This window comes from Pygocentrus nattereri, chromosome 24 (assembly GCF_015220715.1).
Source record: "Pygocentrus nattereri isolate fPygNat1 chromosome 24, fPygNat1.pri, whole genome shotgun sequence".
Lineage (NCBI taxonomy): Eukaryota > Metazoa > Chordata > Actinopteri > Characiformes > Serrasalmidae > Pygocentrus > Pygocentrus nattereri.
The window spans coordinates 15,524,595-15,549,887 of NC_051234.1; the positions used below are offsets into that span (position 1 = coordinate 15,524,595).

General features: G+C 38.8%; 1 protein-coding gene across 13 annotated transcripts in view; it reads right to left on the bottom strand.

The window, feature by feature from the left end:
• The window catches only part of LOC108411423 (nebulette-like), a 227,152-nt gene extending 202,398 nt beyond the window's left edge, over nucleotides 1–24,754 (bottom strand). For 12 of the 13 annotated variants that reach the window (XM_037533865.1, XM_037533863.1, XM_037533861.1 and 9 more), the window contains exons 1-11: nucleotides 24,582–24,754; nucleotides 24,393–24,458; nucleotides 23,709–23,834; nucleotides 18,022–18,132; nucleotides 17,342–17,452; nucleotides 14,415–14,525; nucleotides 14,146–14,256; nucleotides 11,238–11,348; nucleotides 10,558–10,668; nucleotides 7,635–7,745; nucleotides 7,366–7,476 (exon numbers count right to left, since the gene is read on the bottom strand). In XM_037533865.1, the coding sequence (XP_037389762.1) occupies nucleotides 7,366–7,476; nucleotides 7,635–7,745; nucleotides 10,558–10,668; nucleotides 11,238–11,348; nucleotides 14,146–14,256; nucleotides 14,415–14,525; nucleotides 17,342–17,452; nucleotides 18,022–18,132; nucleotides 23,709–23,834; nucleotides 24,393–24,458; nucleotides 24,582–24,656 (1,155 nt within the window). In that variant the 5' untranslated portion in view covers nucleotides 24,657–24,754. The remainder of the gene's footprint in view (nucleotides 1–7,365; nucleotides 7,477–7,634; nucleotides 7,746–10,557; nucleotides 10,669–11,237; nucleotides 11,349–14,145; nucleotides 14,257–14,414; nucleotides 14,526–17,341; nucleotides 17,453–18,021; nucleotides 18,133–23,708; nucleotides 23,835–24,392; nucleotides 24,459–24,581) is intronic. The other variant, XM_037533859.1, reaches the window with a different exon arrangement.
• Between the last annotated feature and the right edge of the window lie 539 nt (nucleotides 24,755–25,293).

Below are 25,293 nucleotides of genomic sequence, written 5' to 3' on the forward strand. Positions count from 1 at the left end.
TATTGTCACTGGCAAAAACCTGGCTTTTTTTGTGACTGTTATTGTCACTAGATGCAGCCTGGCATTTTTGTGACTGTTTTTTTCATTGGTAAAAGCCTGGCGTTGTTGTGACTGTTATTGTCACTGGTAGAAGCCTGTGATTTTTGTGACTGTTATAGACATTGGTAAAACGCTGGCGTTTTTGAGACGAGTATTGTCACTGGTAAAATCGTGGTGTTTATGTGACTGTTATTGTCACTGGTAAAAGCCTGCCAATTTTGTGACTGATATTGTCACTGGTAAAATCGTGGTGTTTATGTGACTGTTATCGTCACTGCTAAAACCCTGGTGCTTTTGTGACTGTTATTTTCACTGTTAAAAGCGTCGTGTTTATGTGACTGTTATTGTCACTGGGAAAAGCGTCACGTTTTATGTGGATGTCATTGTCACTGGTAAAAGCCTGGCTTGTTTCTGACTCGTTGTCACTGGTAAAAGCCTGGCGTTTTTGTGACTGTTATTGTCACTGGTAAAAGCCTGCCATTTTTGTGACTGTTATTGTCACTGGCAAAAGCCTGGCGTTTTGTGACTGTTATTGTCAGTGGTAAAAGACTGGTGTTTTGTGACTGTTATTAATACTGGTAAAACCGTGGTGTTTTTGTGACGGTTATTGTCACTGGTAAAAGCCTTGCATTTTTTTTTACTCTTACTGTCACTGGTAAAAGCCTGGTGTTTTTTGTGAGTGTTCTTGTCAGTAGTTGAAGCCTGGCATTTTTGTGACTGTTATTGTCATTGGTAAAAGCCTGGGGTTGTTGTGACTGTTATTGTCATTGGTAGAAGCCTGGCATTTTTGTGACTGTTATTGTCACTGGTAGAAGCCTGTGATTTTTGTGACTGTTATAGACATTGGTAAAAGCCTGGTGTTTTGTGAATAATATTGTCACTGGTAAAAGCGTGGTGTTTATGTCACTGTTATTGGCACAGGCAAAACCCTGGCGTTTTTGAGAGCGGTATTGTCACTGGTAAAAGCCTGGCATTTTGTCACTATTATTGTCATTGGTAAAAACCTCGCTTTTTTATGACTGTTATTGTCACTGGTACAATCGTGGTGTTTATGTGAATGTTATTGTCACTGGTAAAAGCCTGGTGCTTTTTTGACTGTTATTGTCACTGTTACAAACCTTGCATTTTTTGTGACTGTCACTGTCACTGGTAAAAGCCTGTTTTTTTGTGACTGTTATTGTCACTGGTAGAAGCCTGGCATTTTTGTGACTGTTATTTTCATTGGTAAAAGCCTGGCGTTGTTGTGACTGTTATTGTCACTGGTAGAAGCCTGTGATTTTTGTGATTATTATAGACATTGGTAAAAGCCTGGTGTTTTGTGAATATTATTGTCACTGGTAAAATCGTGGTGTTTATGTCACTGTTATCGTCACTGCTAAAACCCTGGTGCTTTTGTGACTGTTATTTTCACTGGGAAAAGCCTCACGTTTTATGTGGATGTTATTGTCACTGGTAAAAGCCAGGTATTTGTGACTGATATTGTCACTGGTAAAAGCCTGCCGTTTTTGTAACTGTTATAGTCAGTGGTAAAAGCCTGGAGTTTTTTTTGACTATTATTGTCACTGGGAAAAGCCTCACGTTTTATGTGGATGTTATTGTCACTGGTAAAAGCCAGGTATTTGTGACTGATATTGTCACTGGTAAAAGCCTGGCATTTTGTGACTGTTATTGTCAGTGGTAAAAGACTGGTGTTTTTTGACTGTTATTAATACTGGTAAAATCATGGTGTTTTTGCGACTGTTATTGTCATTGGTAAAAGCCTGGGGTTGTTGTGTCTGTTATTGTCATTGGTAGAAGCCTGGCTTTTTTGTGACTGTTATTGTCATTGATAAAAGCCTGGTGTTTTGTGAATATTATTGTCACTGGTAAAAGCATGGTGTTTATGTCACTGTTATTGTCACGGGCAAAACCCTGGCGTTTTTGAGACTGTTATTGTCACTGGTAAATTCATGGTATTTATGTGACTGTTATTGTCACTGCTAAAAGTCTGGCATTTTTATGAATGTTTTATGAATGTTAAAACCCTGGTGCTTTTGTGACTGTTATTTTCACTGGTAAAAGCGTCATGTTTATGTGACTGTTATTGTCACTGGGAAAAGCCTCACGTTTTATGTGGATGTTATTGTCACTGGTAAAAGCCAGGCATTTTTGTGACTGTTATTGTCACTGGTAAAAGCCTGCCATTTTTGTGACTGTTATTGTCACTGGCAAAAGCCTGGCGTTTTGTGAATGTTATTGTCAGTGGTAAAAGACTGGTGTTTTGTGACTGTTATTAATACTGGTAAAACCGTGGTGTTTTTGTGACGGTTATTGTCACTGGTAAAAGCCTTGCATTTTTTTTTACTCTTACTGTCACTGGTAAAAGCCTGGTGTTTTTTGTGACTGTTATTGTCAGTAGTTGAAGCCTGGCATTTTTGTCACTGTTATTGTCATTGGTAAAAGCCTGGGGTTGTTGTGACTGTTATTGTCATTGGTAGAAGCCTGGCATTTTTGTGACTGTTATTGTCATTGGTAAAAGCCTGGTTTGTGAGTATTATTGTCACTGGTAAAAGCATGGTGTTTATGTCACTGTTATTGTCACGGGCAAAACTCTGGCGTTTTTGAGACTGTTATTGTCACTGGTAAATTCGTGGTGTTTATGTGACTGTTATTGTCACTGCTAAAAGTCTGGCATTTTTATGACTTATTGCCACTGGTAAAAGCCTAGCGTTTTTGAGATTGTAATTGTCACTGGTAAAAGCCTAGCGTTTTTTTGACTGTTATTGTCACTGGTAAAAGCCTCGGATTTTTGACTGTTATTGTCATTGGTAAAAGCCTGCTGTTTTTTTCACTGTTATTGTCACTGCGAAAAGCCTGGCGGTTTTGAGGCTTTTTTCTCACTGGTAAAAGACTGGTGTTTTGTGACTGTTATTATCACTGGTAAAACCTGGCATTTTTATGACTGTTATTGTCACTGTCAAAGCCTGCTGTTTTTGATATTGTAATTGTCACTGAAAAAGCCTGCCGTTTTTGTAACTGTCATTGTCACTGGTAAAAGCCTGGCTTTTTTCTGACTCGTTGTCACTGGTAAAAGCCTGGCGTTTTTGTGACTGTTTTTGTCACTGGTAAAAGCCTGGCGTTTTTTTGACTGTTATTGTCACTGGGAAAAGCCTGGCGATTTTGAGACTTTTTTGTTACTTGTGAGACTTGTTCTGTTATTGTCACTGGTAAAATCATGGTGTTTATGTCACTGTTATTGTCACTGGTAAAAGCCTGGTGCTTTTTTGACTGTTATTGTCCCTGGTAAAAGCCTGGCATTTTTGAGACTATTATTTTCACTAGTAAAAGCGTCGTGTTTATGTGACTGTTATTGTCACTGGTAAAAGCCTGGCATTTTTGTGACTGTTTTTGTCACTGGTAAAAGCCTGGCGTTCTTGTGACTGTTATTGTCACTGCGAAAAGTGTGGTGTTTTTTTCACTGTTATTGTCACTGGTAAAAGCCTGGTGCTTTTGTGACTTTTATTGTCACTGGTAAAAGCCTGGTGTTTTTTTTATTATTATTGTCAATGATAAAAGCCTGGCGTTTTGTGACTGTTATTGTCACTGGTACAATCGTGGTTTTTATGTGACTATGTCACTGGGAAAAGCCTGGGATTTTTAACTTTTATTGTCACTGGTAAAAGCCTGATGTTTTTTTGAATGTTACTGTCACTGATAAAAGCCTGGTGTTTTGTGACTGTTATTGTCACTGGTAAAATTGTGGTGTTTTTGTGACTGTTATTGTCACTGGTAAAAACCTGGCATTTTTATGACTGTTATTGTCACTGTCAAAAGCCTTGCGTTTTACGTGAATGTTATTCTCACTGGTAAAAGCCAGGCATTTTTGTGACTGTTACTGTGACTGCCCAAAGCCTGGTATTTTTGAGATTGTAATTGTCACTGGTAAAAGCCTGCCGTTCATGTGACTGTTGTTGTCACTGGAAAAGCATGGCGTTTGTTACGATGTGACTGAATAACAAATCCACACAACCAGCAAAAGTACCAAAACACGATTCTAAACGGTCAAAATCACGTTGAGACAAGCAATAACAAGAAGAATATGCTCAGTAAGTTTTAGAGAAAACCATACCTCGCACTGACTGATTGTCAGAGCCAGGCTTAAAAGCTCTGCTCAAATGAGGCACAGGTGACATTCATCAAAAGTCTGGGGATTGTGAGCAGGTAGGTGCATGTGCCTGAGTCCGGAGTCACATGATCTCCCAGGGTGTTCTGGGAGTTGGAGTTCCCTCGACGAGCTGAATGCGTGACACTGTTATTGTCACTGGTAAAAGCCTTGCATTTTTTGTGACTGTTACTGTCACTGGTAAAAGCCTGGTGTTTTTTGTGACTGTTATTGTCACTGGTAAAAGCCTTGCATTTTTTGTGACTCTTACTGTCACTGGTAAAAGGCTGGCGTTTTTTGTGACTGTTATTGTCACTGGTAAAAGCCTTGTGTTTTTGTGACTTGTGACCCTTCTCTGGATTCAGGGACAGTTTTTTGTTTGTTGTTAATAAGGACTAGTGTATTTGTAAATGCTGTCCCCTCAGGTAATATGGCAAGACTGCTATTTTAGAAGCTAAGTGGTTTTGTTATTCCCAAATATAGTGATGGAACAGTGGTATTTTTTTCCTCTGATCTCCTCAGGTAGCAAGAAAAGACTGGTATTTGAGAAGGCCAGAGGTTTATTATCTGTTATCTTTTCATATAGTGATGAACGACTGGTATTTTGTTACTGTGAGCTCAGGTAGCAAGAAAATACTGGTATTTGGGAAGGCCAGCGATTTTGTAAAAATGCATACTTAAAGCATTCTATGCAAGGTAAAATGGTTCCTCAGACTCATGAAGAATGTGTTGTATATTTTTTAATATGATTCTTTATGTCACCAAAAAGGCTTCTTCTATTGTTATGATGTCAAGCTTGAAACAATAGAAGAACCCTTTTGGTGCTATATAGAACTCTTTCCAAAAAGATTCTAAACAGCCATATTCAACCAGAGGTGACAGAAGTCCCTTACTTAAGTAAAAGTATTAGGAATCTACTAAAAAACATAAAAGTATAAATGTACTTAAAGTTAAAAAGTACAAGTATGTTTTTTTTAAACAATTGCTAATTAAAATCTTTTAAAAGAATATCTTGATTGAGAGTTAGAGGCTTGTCTAGAGCACCCAAACCTGTTTACATGTTTGAGTTCCTTTACAAGAATTTGAGACAGACACTGCATTTGTTTTGCAGTTAATACTGAACACCAGATCAGATCACTCATTTATTTAAGACCAGGGACAGAGTCGGATTTGTTTTCAGACCAGGAGTTACAAGGTGTAAACCAGATTCACCCAGACCACACAAACACACACACACACACACACACACACACACACACACACACACACACAAAACACACTAATGTCCTGCAATATCATTAAATGAGGCTATAGGCTGTAATTGCTTTAAATATTCCAGCATCTCCACCCTGATACAAAACAAAGCAACCAATCAGAAAGCTGGATTCACACAAACACAGCCAACACTGCAGCACCTTCACTATAAAGCATGCTCATCACAGACACAACTTCTGCCCACAAAAGACGAAATGTTCTAGTCAGACAGTTAAACCTTTAAAGTTACAGATGTACAAACTTCAAACCTAATAATTAGCGAAGTCAAAACCACAGGTTACTGCCACAATGGTCAGACTTGATGAAGACAACCTGAACGTTACAAAATAACAGAATTAAATATGAATATTAAATTAAAAAGCTGTATAAAGACAAATAAATAAAACGGCAATCTTAAACACCTAAACCTAATAATTGTAGGCAAAAGCATATTGCCATGGTGGATATGAAACATGTTCATGGTCTATTTAGAGTCTTACCTCTGAGGGCTTAATGCACTGAAGTAATGTTGGATGTTTGCTTTGACTTTTTCACAAAGACTGCACACTTCTTTTGTTTTGACATGTTTTGTTTTTTTTTGCACACATAAGCAACTGATTTAGCTAAATGTAGTGGAGTGGCTAACTTTAACTTCTCCATAAGCTCATCCTAATTGCACTACTGTTTATAATTGCACTATTTATACCCACACACCTTAATCTATATGTGCCTTATGCCACTTCTTTATGGACCTTCCTATATTATTATTATTATTATTATTATTGTTATTACTACATTTTTCTATAATTAGTATTCATTTTTACAATTAGTGTTTATTTAGTGTCAATTTAAATTCACACTTTTCCTGTTTACTGTCTATATAATGTAATCACTACACCATGTGGTCTGAGAGAAACGCAATTTCAATACTCTGTATATCCTGTACATATTGTAGTATTGACAATGAAAGCTGACTTGACATGAGTGAAAGTAAGGAGTGGCTCAAAATGGAAATACTTTAGTAAAGTACAGATACATGAAAAAAAACTACTTAAACAGTATAGCATAGTAACAAAAGCTGAAAGTTGTGGGGTCGTATTTACTCTTTCAGAAGACCCATGTACACAGGTTTCACTGAAATTCTGACATTCATCAACACCTTCTTATTTTTGAAATTTTTTCTTAACTAAGAAGAAAATTACACAAAAAAACAAAAATGTGAAACATTTCTTCAGTTTAAGAACAAATTCTAATTTTAGAAGTTATAAATCGTATTTTTTTTTTTTTTTCGTAGGACCTTTCTCAAAAACACATTAGAGAAAAAACAGGGTTCAGGTTTATTCTACCCTAATGAGCTAAAAGTTTGTTAAATCTAAATTTACATTTATGGCATTTGGTTGACGCTCTTATCCAGAGCGACTTACAATTAGAACATTTTTTACACAGGAAGGCGAAGGTGGTGTTAGGAGTCTTGCCCAAGGACTCTTATTGGTATAGTGTAGGGTACTTGCCCTGCTGGGGGATTGAAACCCAGTCTACAGCGTAGAAGGCAAAGGTGTTAACCACTACACTAACCAACCACGAAATTTATGCTAAATCTAGTGTCAATCAAAAAAATCTATATCTCTTGCTCATATTAAAATCGATGAAAAGAATAACAGTTTCAAATAACGCATTTCATTTGGATTAAAACTTAAAAATTTGTGTCTAAATTGCACAAGCAACCAGGCAGCTCAATTTCAATCTGTGTTAATTGCATTAGAATGAAAAGTAATACCAGACAAAAGAACAGTTGGGTACTTTATGGTAGACAAAGTTATTTTAAAGGATAATTCCTTTCGCATTTGACCCACTGTTTTGCCCACCCACTGTACTTATGCGCATGTGACTCAAGTCAGGTTTCAACCCAAAGTCATATTAATGAGTCTTACCTGACTCTGCATATAAGATAACATTTTGACAAACTGAGTCTCTGTAGTCTCTGGCAGCTGAGAATAGATACTAGAAGAGATGCTCTTCTTCCCTTCCTCTTTATACTTAGTCTGGAAAATGTAAAACAAAATCACGTGATAATCACTTTATTGCTTATCATATCACACTATTTTGTTGAGTCCACAAAATCCAACAGCATCCCACATAGTCAGAAACCAGGTTTTAAACAGAATATACAGGTTTTATCTTAAGAAGTCTCTTAAAGTACCTTGCTGAGTAGGCCTGAGATCTTGGCAGCAAATTGGGTCTCTGTGGTATATGGGAGCTGGGAGTAGAGGCTGGAGGTAAGGCTCTGTTTATCCCTCTCTCTATACTTGTTCTGTCAAAGAAAGGACATGACTACAATGAAGAGCTTAGAAGCCTAATCTTAGAAGCTTATCAACAAATTTCACCATAAATGCTAGAAGAAAGAATCTTCTTCCTGTTCTCTTTATACTTGATCTAAGGAAAATAAAAAAAAAAAAAAATACTCAAAAGAGAAAGATGAATTATACAGTTATGAACAGAACAATCTGCAGTCAACCTATGTATCCTGTATTCAAATAGCCCTACAGCAACAAAGCAATAAATTGTGCTGCAGTAACATGCAACTGCTGCACTAATTAAGGTGGACTCTACAGAGCCCCACTGTTATGTGTGAGCGCATTGTGCATGTTTGTTTGTTTTCTTTCTCTCTCTCTCTCTCTCTCTCTCTCTCTCTCTCGTTTTCTCTCCTCTTTTTTGCAAGGTCGGTCTATCTTTCACCTTATAGGTGGATCGGGGTGTAATTCATCATCCTACGATGCCCGTCACTTACTGGCTAATCAGAGGGCACGTCCAGACCAAGAGAGGGGCGGGACTTCGAGTTCAAAAGCTGCGCGGCGGCACTTGCGTGGAAGTCTTCGGCTCGCTTGTTGTTTTGTTCACGGTGCGCTGCTCGTTTAGATATCGCTGTTTGTGTCTCAGTGTAACTCTTTGCTGTTATGCGTACATGCTGTTATCCTTATATGTATTGCTGTTGTCATTGTTAACCGTTGTTATTGGTTGTTGTTACTGTCTCCCCTTTCTCCCCGCTGTGTTTGAGCTGGTTTCCGCTGGAAGGAAGAACAGTCTAGAACATGAGCGCACTTACACTGCCACACCCAGGGAATCTGAGTGTCTAGACACACTAGTTTAGAGGCGGGTACCACCCCCTGTACTTTTGGTCTAGTTTAGTTTAGAGTAGCAGTCAGCTCTTTTATTTATGCTAGTTAGACAAGATAGGAAAATACAAGCTAGTGTGGTTCTTTTATTTTCCTTTCTTTGGTGCCGCCTGCGTTCTCCCCCAGGCTGCTCCAGTTCTTCAGCGTCCTAGTTTGTTGTCTTGAGGTGTTTTGTAATCATTTATGCCCATTGTATACTGTTGTGTATAAACGTGGATGTCCTTGGATTATGTCTGTTTTCTGTATACTCCGGTTTCCTCACTGGTTGGCCATCTCCACCCACTCACACTGGCACATGTTACTGTCCCCACACTCCCCCCTGGACTTTAGCCTTTTGTGTGAATGTAACACCCACTGATGACAACCTGTATAAATAAAAATAAGGCGTGGCAACACCTTATTAAAGCATGGGAACAAGATCCTAATGCGTGGCTATGACTTAGTAAGGTGTGGAAACCGCTTACTAAGTCGTGGCCACACATTAGGATCTCGTTCCCATGCCTTACTAAGTCATGGCCATGCGTTATATTTATTTATACAGGATGTCACCAGCAGGGCTCTGTAGGAATGAAACCAGAAGCTAACTGTAGCTTCTTACTAAGAGGTGGATCCAAGGAGTCATTTGTGAGTCGGGCATCCAACTAATGCACTTCTTCATGTGTACTTTCAGGTTCATATGGCTGAGGCTAATTTGTGCAGACAAATCTGGTCTGCAAATTCATCATCAGACATTGTATTGATTTTCTGAATACAGTCACTTAGCTTCTCTATTTGGGTTACCCTGTATTGTAAATTCCCTCAGTTTTTGGTAGTCTTGTGCAGAATCATACCAAATTGTGCTCAGGATTCCAGCTATCATATATGGCCAACCCTTCTTTTAGCTGCACAGGTTTTTGTTTTAATAGTTCACGGTAAGTAATTCCTGGATGCTGTTTGAGCAGGTTGATAGAAATTTTGGTCAATATTTGTGGAAACTTTGGGAGACGATAGACGTCCCACATTTATTAGCCGTATTACCTTCATAGCTCCGGTTCTAACTAAAAAAGAAATTTTGACATCAAACATCTGATCACCTGCATCTAGTTTAAGTGGTAAATCATGTAAGCTGTTCCTTTAAAAGTAAATAGGCTGTTTTTGTTGCTGTGCCTTTAAGGCTGAAACATGTAAATGAGCTCTGTTCTGATTGTCCTATATTGTGCCTATTCCAGCAATCTGGACTGAAACTGGACTTATAAATTCAATGTCAATGGGAATGGCTAAACTTCTGTAGGCTATAACCGGTGGATACATGTTGACACTTCTTTGTGGACCTATTTAATGTTTTTTTTTTCCCCCAGCAAAAGGGCCATTTTGACCATTTTACGCAACCTTAATCTTGGTCCATCCCTAATATATATGATGAAGCAAAACCTCATATCTCTAAAAAAAAACTACACAAACAGAAAAATGTAACTCTTAATTTAAGGTAATATAACAAGAGGCTGGCATTTTTAAATTATGAAATAATGAGATACAAAGCTTTCACAACAGTCACGAATGGCAGTGGTGTTAGTGGATGTTGTGCTGGTAAGAGTGGATCAGTGTGTCTGTTTATGTGTACACACACACTCACACCTCAGAGTGTCTGATCCACTCTTACCAGCACAACATCCACTAACAGCACTGCCATGTCTGTGTCACTAAAGTACTGTGAATGACCCACCACCCAAATAATCCCTGCTCTGTGGTGGTCCTTTAGGGGCTCTGAACATTGAAAATTAGGGTGAAAGGGTGCTGACCTTATTATAGAGAACAACAGATGGACTACATTATGTAATTGTAGAACTACAAAGTGCACCTATATGGCAAATGCACCTGAAAAAATATACTAAGAGAGTAGATGCAAGGTCAGTGTCCTTAATGGCCAGTGGATGTATAATCAGAATTTTTAGTGTGTTGCTATATCCTTACGTCACTTTGAAGCATGGAAATTTCTTTGGCGTGCTGAGTCTCAACAGTCTCAGGTAGTAGAGAGTAGAGAGAGGTGGTTGTACCCTTTTTCCTTGCTTCCTTGTACTTTACCTAAATAATACACGAATACACATGAACACAAGGTGCCATATTATTGTAAAGATAATGACACAAACCATAAACAGTTATTTGCTGTGTGCCAAATAACTCATTTCTTTTGTTATTTAATTTCCCCCTAAATACAGTGTCCAACAGTAAATGTATGACAAGCTGGATTCTGACTCCCACAGTGTTCAGGCTCTAAACCTGCCTGCTCCCACTGGAGACACCCTATCGAGGCATATTTATTTGTTCATCGGTCGTTTCTTTGCTTGTTTGTTTGTTCGTTCCTCCTTTCCTTCTGTTCATCTAGCCATGTTTATGATACTTAATTGTTTTGCAATTCGAGGACATTGCTGCTGTAAATTATATCTATTTAGATTTATGCGAACTCACAACTTCTCATAAATCTAAGCAGCTAAGATTTATTGTCAACATTACAGAATGCATTTATATTTTAGGTCTACTCAAATGTTTAGAAAGGTTTCATGAATACTGTCACTGTTACAAAAAATATGTATGAAATTAAAAAATGTGTGTTTACTCATACAAGCATTTGTAAGAGAGTTATTCACACTCACATCACTCTGGAGCTGATAGACATCTTTAGCATGCCGGGTCTCCAACGTCTCAGGCATCAGAGAATAGAGGCTGCAGGACATTTCATTCTTTCCGTCCTGTTTATACTTAGTCTGTAACACAAAATTTTAATTTGAGATGGACATTCAAAGAACAGCCTTCCCCTCAGTTAATTCTCTTTTTTCATGAAGGGAAGATAAAGGGTAACACTGGTAACATTGACCTTCCCCTAGCATAGGGGTGTATAATCCTATCTGCAAAGGGCAAAACCATAGATAAATTCTACTCTTCATAACTTCTGAATGGTTTAAGTTGTGGCTTAATGGCATGATGTCAGCATCAATGAGTTAGGCCTGAAACATAGTCCAAACAAAGGACACGCAGACGGGGTTTCACTCGTAGTTGTGTTCAAAAATGTGTCACGACATTTCATAATGCAAGCGCAAGCTGCATTCTGAGTGTCACAGCAAAGAGCGCTATAATGACAGCCAAGCCTCACCAATCGGTCTTGTGCCGCCAGCGTGCTCTCTCAGCTGTCATAGCAGATGACCACTCATGCAAAGATGGCTTAAACATATAATTAACTATCGCATTTCCAATCCAAGAGCTAAAGCAGCTTACTCTCGTCTACTGTCCATCTTTAGCCATTGAGGCTGCTGGAATAACAGTAGATCTCTCTCCTTGATCCACATCAGTTTTCCTACAAAGGAAACAGGTCCACAGAAGATGCCATCACCACTGCTCTTCACACAGCACTCACACACCTGGAGTATCAGGGGAGCTATGTGAGGATGCGTTTCGTAGCCTTCAGCTCAGCTTTTAACACAGTAATCCCCCCACAGATTGGTGACCTTACTTGGGACTTTCACAACCCACCTGCCTCTGCATCAAAGACTTTCTGACAGACCGCACCCAGTCTGAAGACTGGGTCTCCATCATTCCTCAGTCTGTAAGACTGTGTCCCCACCCCAGACATCCCAAGTTGCAAAAACTCATTTCAGGGAGGTACCCCTGAACCCGGACCCGGACCCCAACCCCATTACCCACCCACCCCCGAAAAAAAAAAACCCAAAAAAATAAAAAACCTCTCGCACACACCAAAGGATATGGATGATAACAGAACTTTTTGATACAGGACTGTACATAACAACTTTTTAAAGCTTGGACTATAGCATAGGCTAAATTGGCCTATTCTGGGGTCTTCTGCAAGCCTTCATTGTACTTCGTCACTGCTTGCTTTGCACGAGGGGAGCGAGATACCACAAGGTAGGTTATCACAGCATATACGGCCTTTCTCTCCCTCTTTCCCACACACGATCGGGAAAAAAAGTCTTTGTCGCCTGCCTGTGTGTTTGTGTGCCCTCTTAGCCACTCCTTCTAGATTCTGGGAGATTTTATCTGACTTGTGGGCATCAGAGAGCCACAACATATGTCATTTAATATGCGGGAGACTTGGGATGTCAGCCACCCACTCCTCCAACACCATAGTAAGGTTTGCAAATGACACGACAGTGGTTGGACTTATCTCTGGAGAAGATGAGACCTACAGGTATGAGTTGCAGGGACTGACTGAGTGGTGTTCAGGGAATAATCTCACCCTGAACTCCTCAAAACCAAAAGAACTCATTATAGACTTCCGGCGCAAAGGAACTGTCCCCGCACCATTGTACATCACTGGGGACTGTGTTGAAAGAGTCCCTTCCTTCATATTTCTGGGCACACACATCTCTGAAGATCTCTCCTGGACCACCAACACCATGGCAGTGGTCAAGAAGGCGCAGCCGAGGCTTCCTGAGAATTCTCAGAAAAAAACAACCTTCAGGAGAAGCTGCTGGTGTCCTACTACCACTCCGCCATTGAGAGTGTGCTGACATACTGCATCTCAATGTGGTACAGTAGCTGCTCAGTGGCAGAAAGATGAACAATGCAGGGAGTCATAAACATGGCATAGAAGATCATTGGCTGCCCTCTTCCCTGCCTGGAGGACCTGTTCAGCTGTCTCAGCAGGGCAGCCAACATCCTGAAGGACACATTTCACCCGGGACATCATTTGTTCGATCTGCTGCCCTCTGGTTAATGCTTTAGGTCTATCCCATCCCAGAAAAACAGACTTAAAAACAGTCTTTTTTAGAACTGAACACTTCCAAACTGACAAGGACTTTTTATAGAACACTGTGCTCAGTAGAAAAGTAAGAAGTTGCTCAAAATGGAAATACTTTAGTAAAGTACAGACACATGAAAAACTACTTATATAGTATAGCATAGTAACAAAAGCTAAACGTTGTGGGGTTGTAGTTACTCTTTCAGAAAACATTTCTTATTAAAACCCATGTACACAGTTATCATAGAAATTCTGACATTCATCAACGCTTTCTTATTTTTGAAATTTTTTCTTAATTAAGAACAAAAAAACACAAAAATGTGAAAAAAAATTTCGGTTTAAGAACATGTTATAAATCTGATGATTTTTTTTTTGTAGGACCTTTCTCAAAAACACATTTGAGAAAAAACAGGGTTCAGGTTTATTCTACCCTAATGAGCTAAAAGTTTATAAATCTAAATTTATGCTAAATCTAGCATCAATCAGAAAAATCTATATCTCTTGCTCATATTAAAATTGATGAAAAGAATAACAGTTTCAAATAACGCATTTCATTTGGATTAAAACTTAAAAATATGTACGTTTCTAAATTGCACAAGCAACTAGGCAGCTCAATTTCAATCTGTGTTAATTGCATTAGAATGGACAGTAATACCAGACAAAAGAACAGTTGGGTACTTTATGGTAGACAAAGTTATTTTAAAGGATAATTCCTTTCGCATTTGACCCACTGTTTTGCCCACCCACTGTACTTATGCGCATGTGACTCAAGTCAAGTTTCAACCCAAAGTCATATTAATGAGTCTTACCTGACTCTGCATATAAGATAACATTTTGACAAACTGAGTCTCTGTAGTCTCTGGCAGCTGAGAATAGATACTAGAAGAGATGCTCTTCTTCCCTTCCTCTTTATACTTAGTCTGGAAAATGTAAAACAAAATCACGTGATAATCACTTTATTGCTTATCATATCACACTATTTTGTTGAGTCCACAAAATCCAACAGCATCCCACATAGTCAGAAACAAGGTTTTAAACAGAATATACAGGTTTTATCTTAAGAAGTCTCTTAAAGTACCTTGCTGAGTAGGCCTGAGATCTTTGCAGCAAATTGGGTCTCTGTGGTATATGGGAGCTGGGAGTAGAGGCTGGAGGTAAGGCTCTGTTTATCCCTCTCTCTATACTTGTTCTGTCAAAGAAAGGACATGACTACAATGAAGAGCTTAGAAGCCTAATCTTAGAAGCTTATCAACAAATTTCACCATAAATGCTAGAAGAAAGAATCTTCTTCCTGTTCTCTTTATACTTGATCTAAGGAAAATAAAACAAAAACAAAAATACTCAAAAGAGAAAGATGAATTATACAGTTATGAACAGAACAATCTGCAGTCAACCCATGTATCCTGTATTCAAATAGCCTTACAGCAACAAAGCAATAAATTGTGCTGCAGTAACATGCAACTGCTGCACTAATTAAGGTGGACTCTACAGAGCCCCACTGTTACGTGTGAGCGCATTGTGCATGTTTGTTTGTTTTCTCTCTCTCTCTCTCTCTCTCTCTCTCTCTCTCTCTCTCGTTTTCTCTCCTCTTTTCTGCACGGTCGGTCTATCTTTCACCTTATAGGTGGATCGGGGTGTAATTCATCATCCTACGATGCCCGTCACTTACTGGCTAATCAGAGGGCACGTCCAGACCAAGAGAGGGGCGGGACTTCGAGTTCAAAAGCTGCGCGGCGGCACTTGCGTGGAAGTCTTCGGCTCGCTTGTTGTTTTGTTCACGGTGCGCTGCTCGTTTAGATATCGCTGTTTGTGTCTCAGTGTAACTCTTTGCTGTTATGCGTACATGCTGTTATCCTTATATGTATTGCTGTTGTCATTGTTAACCGTTTGTTATTGGTTGTTGTTACTGTCTCCCCTTTCTCCCCGCTGTGTTTGAGCTGGTTTCCGCTGGAAGGAAGAACAGTCTAGAACATGAGCGCACTTACACTGCCACACCCAGGGAATCTGAGTGTCTAGACACACTAATTTAGAGGCGGGTACCACCCCCTGTACTTTTGGTCTAGTTTAGTTTAGAGTAGCAGTCAGCTCTTTTATTTATGCTAGTTAGACAAGATAGGAAAATACAAGCTAGTGTAGTTCTTTTATTTTCCTTTCTTTGGTGCCGCCTGCGTTCTCCCCCAGGCTGCTCCAGTTCTTCAGCGTCCTAGTTTGTTGTCTTGAGGTGTTTTGTAATCATTTATGCCCATTGTATACTGTTGTGTATAAACGTGGATGTCCTTGGATTATGTCTGTTTTCTGTATACTCCGGTTTCCTCACTGGTTGGCCATCTCCACCCACTCACACTGGCACATGTTACTGTCCCCACACTCCCCCCTGGACTTTAGCCTTTTGTGTGAATGTAACACCCACTGATGACAACCTGTATAAATAAAAATAAGGCGTGGCAACACCTTATTAAAGCATGGGAACAAGATCCTAATGCGTGGCTATGACTTAGTAAGGTGTGGAAACCGCTTACTAAGTCGTGGCCACACATTAGGATCTCGTTCCCATGCCTTACTAAGTCATGGCCATGCGTTATATTTATTTATACAGGATGTCACCAGCAGGGCTCTGTAGGAATGAAACCAGAAGCTAACTGTAGCTTCTTACTAAGAGGTGGATCCAAGGAGTCATTTGTGAGTCGGGCATCCAACTAATGCACTTCTTCATGTGTACTTTCAGGTTCATATGGCTGAGGCTAATTTGTGCAGACAAATCTGGTCTGCAAATTCATCATCAGACATTGTATTGATTTTCTGAATACAGTCACTTAGCTTCTCTATTTGGGTTACCCTGTATTGTAAATTCCCTCAGTTTTTGGTAGTCTTGTGCAGAATCATACCAAATTGTGCTCAGGATTCCAGCTATCATATATGGCCAACCCTTCTTTTAGCTGCACAGGTTTTTGTTTTAATAGTTCACGGTAAGTAATTCCTGGATGCTGTTTGAGCAGGTTGATAGAAATTTTGGTCAATATTTGTGGAAACTTTGGGAGACGATAGACGTTCCACATTTATTAGCCGTATTACCTTCATAGCTCCGGTTCTAACTAAAAAAGAAATTTTGACATCAAACATCTGATCACCTGCATCTAGTTTAAGTGGTAAATCATGTAAGCTGTTCCTTTAAAAGTAAATAGGCTGTTTTTGTTGCTGTGCCTTTAAGGCTGAAACATGTAAATGAGCTCTGTTCTGATTGTCCTATATTGTGCCTATTCCAGCAATCTGGACTGAAACTGGACTTATAAATTCAATGTCAATGGGAATGGCTAAACTTCTGTAGGCTATAACCGGTGGATACATGTTGACACTTCTTTGTGGACCTATTTAATGTTTTTTTTTTCCCCCAGCAAAAGGGCCATTTTGACCATTTTACGCAACCTTAATCTTGGTCCATCCCTAATATATATGATGAAGCAAAACCTCATATCTCTAAAAAAAAACTACACAAACAGAAAAATGTAACTCTTAATTTAAGGTAATATAACAAGAGGCTGGCATTTTTAAATTATGAAATAATGAGATACAAAGCTTTCACAACAGTCACGAATGGCAGTGGTGTTAGTGGATGTTGTGCTGGTAAGAGTGGATCAGTGTGTCTGTTTATGTGTACACACACACTCACACCTCAGAGTGTCTGATCCACTCTTACCAGCACAACATCCACTAACAGCACTGCCATGTCTGTGTCACTAAAGTACTGTGAATGACCCACCACCCAAATAATCCCTGCTCTGTGGTGGTCCTTTAGGGGCTCTGAACATTGAAAATTAGGGTGAAAGGGTGCTGACCTTATTATAGAGAACAACAGATGGACTACATTATGTAATTGTAGAACTACAAAGTGCACCTATATGGCAAATGCACCTGAAAAAATATACTAAGAGAGTAGATGCAAGGTCAGTGTCCTTAATGGCCAGTGGATGTATAATCAGAATTTTTAGTGTGTTGCTATATCCTTACGTCACTTTGAAGCATGGAAATTTCTTTGGCGTGCTGAGTCTCAACAGTCTCAGGTAGTAGAGAGTAGAGAGAGGTGGTTGTACCCTTTTTCCTTGCTTCCTTGTACTTTACCTAAATAATACACGAATACACATGAACACAAGGTGCCATATTATTGTAAAGATAATGACACAAACCATAAACAGTTATTTGCTGTGTGCCAAATAACTCATTTCTTTTGTTATTTAATTTCCCCCTAAATACAGTGTCCAACAGTAAATGTATGACAAGCTGGATTCTGACTCCCACAGTGTTCAGGCTCTAAACCTGCCTGCTCCCACTGGAGACACCCTATCGAGGCATATTTATTTGTTCATCGGTCGTTTCTTTGCTTGTTTGTTTGTTCGTTCCTCCTTTCCTTCTGTTCATCTAGCCATGTTTATGATACTTAATTGTTTTGCAATTCGAGGACATTGCTGCTGTAAATTATATCTATTTAGATTTATGCGAACTCACAACTTCTCATAAATCTAAGCAGCTAAGATTTATTGTCAACATTACAGAATGCATTTATATTTTAGGTCTACTCAAATGTTTAGAAAGGTTTCATGAATACTGTCACTGTTACAAAAAATATGTATGAAATTAAAAAATGTGTGTTTACTCATACAAGCATTTGTAAGAGAGTTATTCACACTCACATCACTCTGGAGCTGATAGACATCTTTAGCATGCCGGGTCTCCAACGTCTCAGGCATCAGAGAATAGAGGCTGCAGGACATTTCATTCTTTCCGTCCTGTTTATACTTAGTCTGTAACACAAAATTTTAATTTGAGATGGACATTCAAAGAACAGCCTTCCCCTCAGTTAATTCTCTTTTTTCATGAAGGGAAGATAAAGGGTAACACTGGTAACATTGACCTTCCCCTAGCATAGGGGTGTATAATCCTATCTGCAAAGGGCAAAACCATAGATAAATTCTACTCTTCATAACTTCTGAATGGTTTAAGTTGTGGCTTAATGGCATGATGTCAGCATCAATGAGTTAGGCCTGAAACATAGTCCAAACAAAGGACACGCAGACGGGGTTTCACTCGTAGTTGTGTTCAAAAATGTGTCACGACATTTCATAATGCAAGCGCAAGCTGCATTCTGAGTGTCACAGCAAAGAGCGCTATAATGACAGCCAAGCCTCACCAATAGGTCTTGTGCCGCCAGCGTGCTCTCTCAGCTGTCATAGCAGATGACCACTCATGCAAAGATGGCTTAAACATATAATTAACTATCGCATTTCCAATTCCAAGAGCTAAAGCAGCTTACTCTCCTCTACTGTCCTGGAGTATCAGGGGAGATACCTAATGATGCATTTTGTAGACTTCAGCTCAGCTTTTAACACAGTAATCCCCCCACAGACTGGTGACCTTACTTGGGACTTTCACAACCCACCTGCCTCTGCATCAAAGACTTTCTGACAGACCGCACCCAGTCTCCATCATTCCTCCACCTTTAAATTCAGCACCTGGAGCAAAAACTCATTTCAGGGAGGTACCCCTGAACCCGGACCCCTACCCCAACCCCATTACTCACCCCTGAAAAAAAAAAAACCCAAAAACTAAAAAAAACTCTTGCACACACCAAAGGATATGGATGATAACAGAACCTAAATTGGCCTATTCTGCAAGCCTTCATTGTACTTCGTCACTGCTTGCTTTGCACGAGGGGAGCGAGATACCACAAGGTAGGTTATCACAGCAAGTATGGCCTACATTTCTACCAAAACTATGAACTACTAATTTCTGGGAACCAAAAGGAAATATCCAGAAATATTCCAGAGTGAGATAAAGCCCACATTGGTCACTGTTAAAATGTGTTGTGTTCTGGGTCCAGTAAATGTTTGTTGATGTTTGATAAGCATTTTAACGCACATTTTAAGTCACACACTAACATAATCACACATAATACACTGAAAGACCCTCACAAAACCCTTGATTTGTTTTAAAAATTTTTTAAAGAGCAAAGTAATCATTTTTAATGATCATTTTTAGTTCAGTTCTTGACTTCTACACAGTGCAATAATGAAGCTGAATAATTAAAGCTGAAAACACCTGATAACTGCAGTGACCAGGGTCAGAGGTTGCTCAGGAGGCAAAAAGGCCTTTCTCAGACCTTCACCATCAACTAGTGTTAATCTTGTGGTAAATGATGTCATCTGTAGTAACAAAATCCTGTTTAAACAACAACTAGAGAATTAAAAGAGCATAAACGTTTCTTTTAACCGTGCAAATGAAGCACAAACCAGCACAAACGAATAAGACCCTTTTAGTGCGATTTGGACGTTGATGGGGGCCTGAGTGATGTCACAGGCAATAAAATGTTTAATTTCTTAAAAATGGTGTCAGCTCAAACAATGATTTCTACAGCACAAGCCAGCACAAATGTAGCACAAACAAACAGTAGCATTTTCATTCAATTTTTTACCATATGGGGGGCCAGCTTCACAGAGGTTGAATACTTTCCAAGAGTGCCTTGTTTCAGCCGAAGCTCTCGTCAGTGCGAACTTCAAGAGACTGTCCCAAGCCGAGGCTACCGCTGAGCGTTTGAACAAAGAAAACGCCACATTCCTAGATTGCCTGGATGACCTAAAAAGATCCAATCTTCGAATTCCTAATGACCAGAAGCTATGAAGAAGGGCAAGACTCAACTCAGTTTCTCTCAAATATGCTGGTTGAGGCAATGGGACAGAACACTTTCGTTAAGCCCCCAAAGCTGGAGAAAGCACATCACTCGCTTGGATTGAAACAGAAAGCAGACCGACCGACCAGACCTTTTGTGGTGTGCTTTCACAGATACAGGGGGAAAAAGAAGGTGCTTAGACGGGCAAGAGAACACAGTCTAACCTATAAAGGAAACAAGCTTGGAGTACCACAGTAGAGTTAGTTTTATTTTTGATATTCGTCTTTTCAGTGCTAATAACATTTGATCGGACTATGGTAGTCAGTAAAGACTTATATATTCATGACAGTACAACCACAGAGAGTGATGCAGACTTTTTCTTTTGCAGTGTGGGTGACATTTAACATACTACTCTTTTGTGTTAATACCATATAACCGAGACAAGTTTTTCAATCGGATGAAAAAGCATGCACTTCTAGACCACTCCTACATCTATGCACATGCATTTGTTTTCCAGTGCATTTTAATACATATTTTATTGTTCATGCTAACAATAGACACCGTCAGACAATGAAACGTCAATAGCTCCATAAAAACTGTCTACACACATCTAATTAATTGTGTTATTTGCTCTAAATTATGGTTAGAAATACACACCACTTTAATTTTGAAAAATTACTTTCAATTAGCCTGTAGCTCAAATGTACTTCCCAATACTTGTCCTAACAGTATTGAGCCTTACCTATAAAAAAGTGATGTTACCTGTATCCTAGTTAGCTTGATGACGGAGGTTCAGTAATTGTCAGACATTAGCAGTCATGAAGGTTCAATAGATCCTTAACCATTTAAAATGTTAGTTTGAAAAATGAGAGTGTAGAAAAGAAAATGTCTTATGTAAGTGAATCAAAATTCAACTCAAAAGTCTTTTAAATCGATCAGTGACTCATCAGTGCATCAGATATACGTTATTTTTCCATTTTGAATTTGAACATTTTAGACATTCAACGTTTAAATCAGCAGTGTTTGGTGCAGATAAGTTTCACTAATGACACACAATCTAGATTTTACTCAAGGATGCAATGTAGCTAAAATACTACTTAGATTCAAAATTCAACATTCACTATAATTAATGCAGCTGAAATGCTTTTGAAGATAAATACATAAATTTTAATATAATGAAATTATTGCAGTACATTAAAAATTCAAAAGTTGTGTATGATTGCTGAAACTAAAGTACACCATACACAACTGTTTGTAGTGTTGCATGTAATACAGCTGAAATGCTATTGAAATTCAAAATTTATAAAAGTTAATAAAAAGTAGTTACACCATTATGTCCAGGAGCTAAAGGCTGAAATATCCCTGCACCATACACAGCTGTTTATAATATTGTATATAATGCAGCAGAAATATTATGGAAATTCAAAATACATACAAATTAATAAAAAGTAGTAACAGCAATACAGGTCCTTCTCAAAAAATTAGCATATTGTGATAAAGTTCATTATTTTCTGTAATGTACTGATAAACATTAGACTTTCATATATTTTAGATTCATTACACACAAGTGAAGTTGTTCAAGCCTTTTATTTTTTTTAATATTGATGATTTTGGCAAAAAAGTAAAGAAAAAACAAAAATCCCTCAATCTCAAAAAATTAGCATATTTCATCCGACCAATAAAAGTGTTTTTAATACAAAAAAAGTCAACCTTCAAATAATTATGTTCAGTTATGCACTCAATACTTGGTTGGGAATCCTTTTGCAGAAATGACTGCTTCAATGCGGCGTGGCATGGAGGCAATCAGCCTGTGGCACTGCTGAGGTGTTATGGAGGCCCAGGATGCTTCGATAGCGGCCTTAAGCTCATCCAGAGTGTTGGGTCTTGCGTCTCTCAACTTTCTCTTCACAATATCCCACAGATTCTCTATGGGGTTCAGGTCAGGAGAGTTGGCAGGCCAATTGAGCACAGTAATACCATGGTCAGTAAACCATTTACCAGTAGTTTTGGCACTGTGAGCAGGTGCCAGGTCGTGCTGAAAAATGAAATCTTCATCTCCATAAAGCTTTTCAGCAGATGGAAGCATGAAGTGCTCCAAAATCTCCTGATAGCTAGCTGCATTGACCCTGGCCTTGATAAAACACAGTGGACTAACACCAGCAGCTGACATGGCACCCCAAACCATCACTGACTGTGGGTACTTGACACTGGACTTCAGGCATTTTGGCATTTCCTTCTCCATAGTCTTCCTCCAGACTCTGGCACCTTGATTTCCGAATGACATGCAAAATTTGCTTTCATCCGAAAAAAGTACTTTGGACCACTGAGCAACAGTCCAGTGCTGCTTCTCTGGTCAGGCGCTTCTGCCGCTGTTTCTGGTTCAAAAGTGGCTTGACCTGGGGAATGCGGCACCTGTTTCTACTCCAGACTCAGTCCACTGCTTCCGCAGGTCCCCCAAGGTCTGGAATCGGCCCTTCTCCACAATCTTCCTCAGGGACCGGTCACCTCATCTCGTTGTGCAGCGTTTTCTGCCACACTTTTTCCTTCCCACAGACTTCCCACTGAGGTGCCTTGATACAGCACTCTAGGAACAGCCTATTCGTTCAGAAATTTCTTTCTGTGTCTTACCCTCTTGCTTGAGGGTGTCAATGATGGCCTTCTGGACAGCAGTCAGGTCGGCAGTCTTACCCATGATTGCGGTTTTGAGTAATGAACCAGGCTGGGAGTTTTTAAAAGCCTCAGGAATCTTTTGCAGGTGTTTAGAGTTAATTTGTTGATTCAGATGATTAAGTTAATAGCTCGTTTAGAGAACCTTTTCATGATTTGCTAATTTTGTGAGATTTTTGTGAGATTTTCATGAGCTGTATGCCAAAATCATTAGTATTAAAACAATAAAAGACCAGAAATATTTCAGTTGGTGTGCAATGAATCTAAAATATATGGAAGTTTAATTTTTATCTTTACAGTATGGAAAAGAATGAACTTTATCACAATATGCTAATTTTTTGAGAAGGACCTGTATAACTGCTGCACCATTGCAGGTGTAACAGAAAATTCAAATTGCTGCTGAACAGGAGGCCAACTTCAGCCAACAATGAGCACTTTTGTAAGATTCACTTCTTTGCAGTGTCATCCCTAAAATGTTCTTGGTACTGATGTAGATTTTAGAATATCACCACACCTCATCACATACAGAAACATTGCACAGTAAGCTTTCTGAACATCTCTCTTGTTAGTTTATGGTTTGGTGTCAAAAGTTACAGTTTGCATGTGTCTGCATTAGTAGGAAAACAATGGTAACATACCAGACTAGCGATAGATGTTCTGTTTTTGCAAAATGGAACACAACACCTAATTTTCATAGGTCTATTTGTATTTGCAACTTCTAACTCTCTTACAGTAAGCAAGTATTAGAAAAAACTGGACTCCAAAAAAATGGCATCGCTGATCAACTGCATTTGAGGTAAGTAGATAATCTTGTAAATTTGATTTTTGCTGAGCTGTTAAATGAAGTAAGTTTGACAGTAAAACATATGACAGAAAAAGGGGTGTAGAATCTACTACAAGATATCTACTGGTTAGAATAGGGAACAAAGTGGAATGGAGAGAGATACCGTATATATTTTAAAAAGTGGATATATTGTGCATTATTAAACTGGCTACTTTGAACTATACATAGACTATATTAGAGCCTGGAATGAAAGTGTGTAGTACCTCATTCATTAGCTGGGGGTGACCTTCCTGGGCCTGTATATTTTTAGCAGTATTTTGGATCTCTGCAGTCTCTTGTAAGATAGTGTTCAGAATGTTTGGCACTGACTCTTGTCCTTCCTCTTTGTCCTTGGTCAAGAACATGAACAAATATTTATATTGAATGACCATGGAAAAAAAATATTTGAAATAGCAAACAGATTATGATTGGTTTCCCATGAAACACATTATTGTTTATTGTTAAGGAAAACTGCCAGTGGCATTCGAGTTTTTTATAAAGCAACCATTTAGTGCATCCTTCGTTCAAGAAATAATGTATGGAGACATAAAATAGCATAGAGACACAAGAGAGTGAGAACTTGGCTTTAAGTTGTTTAAGTTTAAAGTTAACTCATTGCAACAGTACTGTTAAATGCTAGTGTAAATCACACATTCTAAGTATGCTCTAGTCTGTATACAGTGCAATTTACCAACCAGTAAATATAAAACTGCCTGCTGTATATTAATTTCCACTGTTCCATCTGAGTGTGCTAATCACAGAGTAGGAAGCAATATAAAGTGTATGTAGTGAACTATATGCTATGAATTTTGGCTTTTCACTTCCATGTCCCTATCTATGGTGACAACAACAGTGTAATTTCATTTTTATTAATTTATTCAGGTTCAATGGAAAATTATAATACTCACAACACTTATTAGCATGTTGCATTTTTGAGTCATTTTGGCATCCTCCAAGACCATTGCTGGAGATGCCTGAAAGGAAAAAAGAAGGACAAAACAGCAATACTTATCTAGGTCTAGAGATCTAGGTCTTAAAAAATATTTTATTGCTTCAAGTTCATCAGAAAAGTCATATGAAAGATAAGGGGCTCTCACCTTCACAAGAATGCTGGATTCATGGGTGACACCCTTGTCTGTCTTGGTAACCTCTTCAGCATCTGCAGTGGACATTTTTGCAAAACAAATGCAAAACTGTGAGAAGCAAAATGAAAGAATGTTCTGGTAACCTCTCTGGCCTTGGACACAGTTCTGTTGTTCTGTTCCCTCTGCCTCTGCAGCATGGGCTACTTATCAAAGCCTAGCCTTCCAGATTTAGATACCACTTGAGTGTTATCGTGGCAGTGCAATTGCTGTGAATCATGAGATTGATAGTGTTGTCACAAATAGAAAGGAATGTTCCAGTTTAACCCTGTCTATATGTTAATATCTTTGTCACCAATAGGGGAGCACAGGATTTTTTGTTACAATTTGAATTTAATTCAGAATTTGTTAAGGAGTCTTTTGAATAATACTATTGGTAGAAGATTTTGAAAGATAGTCTCAGAATCTGAAAGTGTTCTGAATGTTGAGTCCAAGTAATAATTCGCTGCTGTCAGTGAATTATTGTATCTCCAAAATGACAAGTTTTTGCGGGCCTTACTGCTACAGCGTATGATTGATTGGCGAGCAGAGCAGCTCATTGGATGTTCGCGCATACTGATGTCATGGACCTACATGAGGCGCTGTTTTAAACTAATATAGCTCAAGTTTAAAAGGTCTTAAAAATAAAACAACCATGTTAAAATGTTTTATTATATTCATTGTTCAG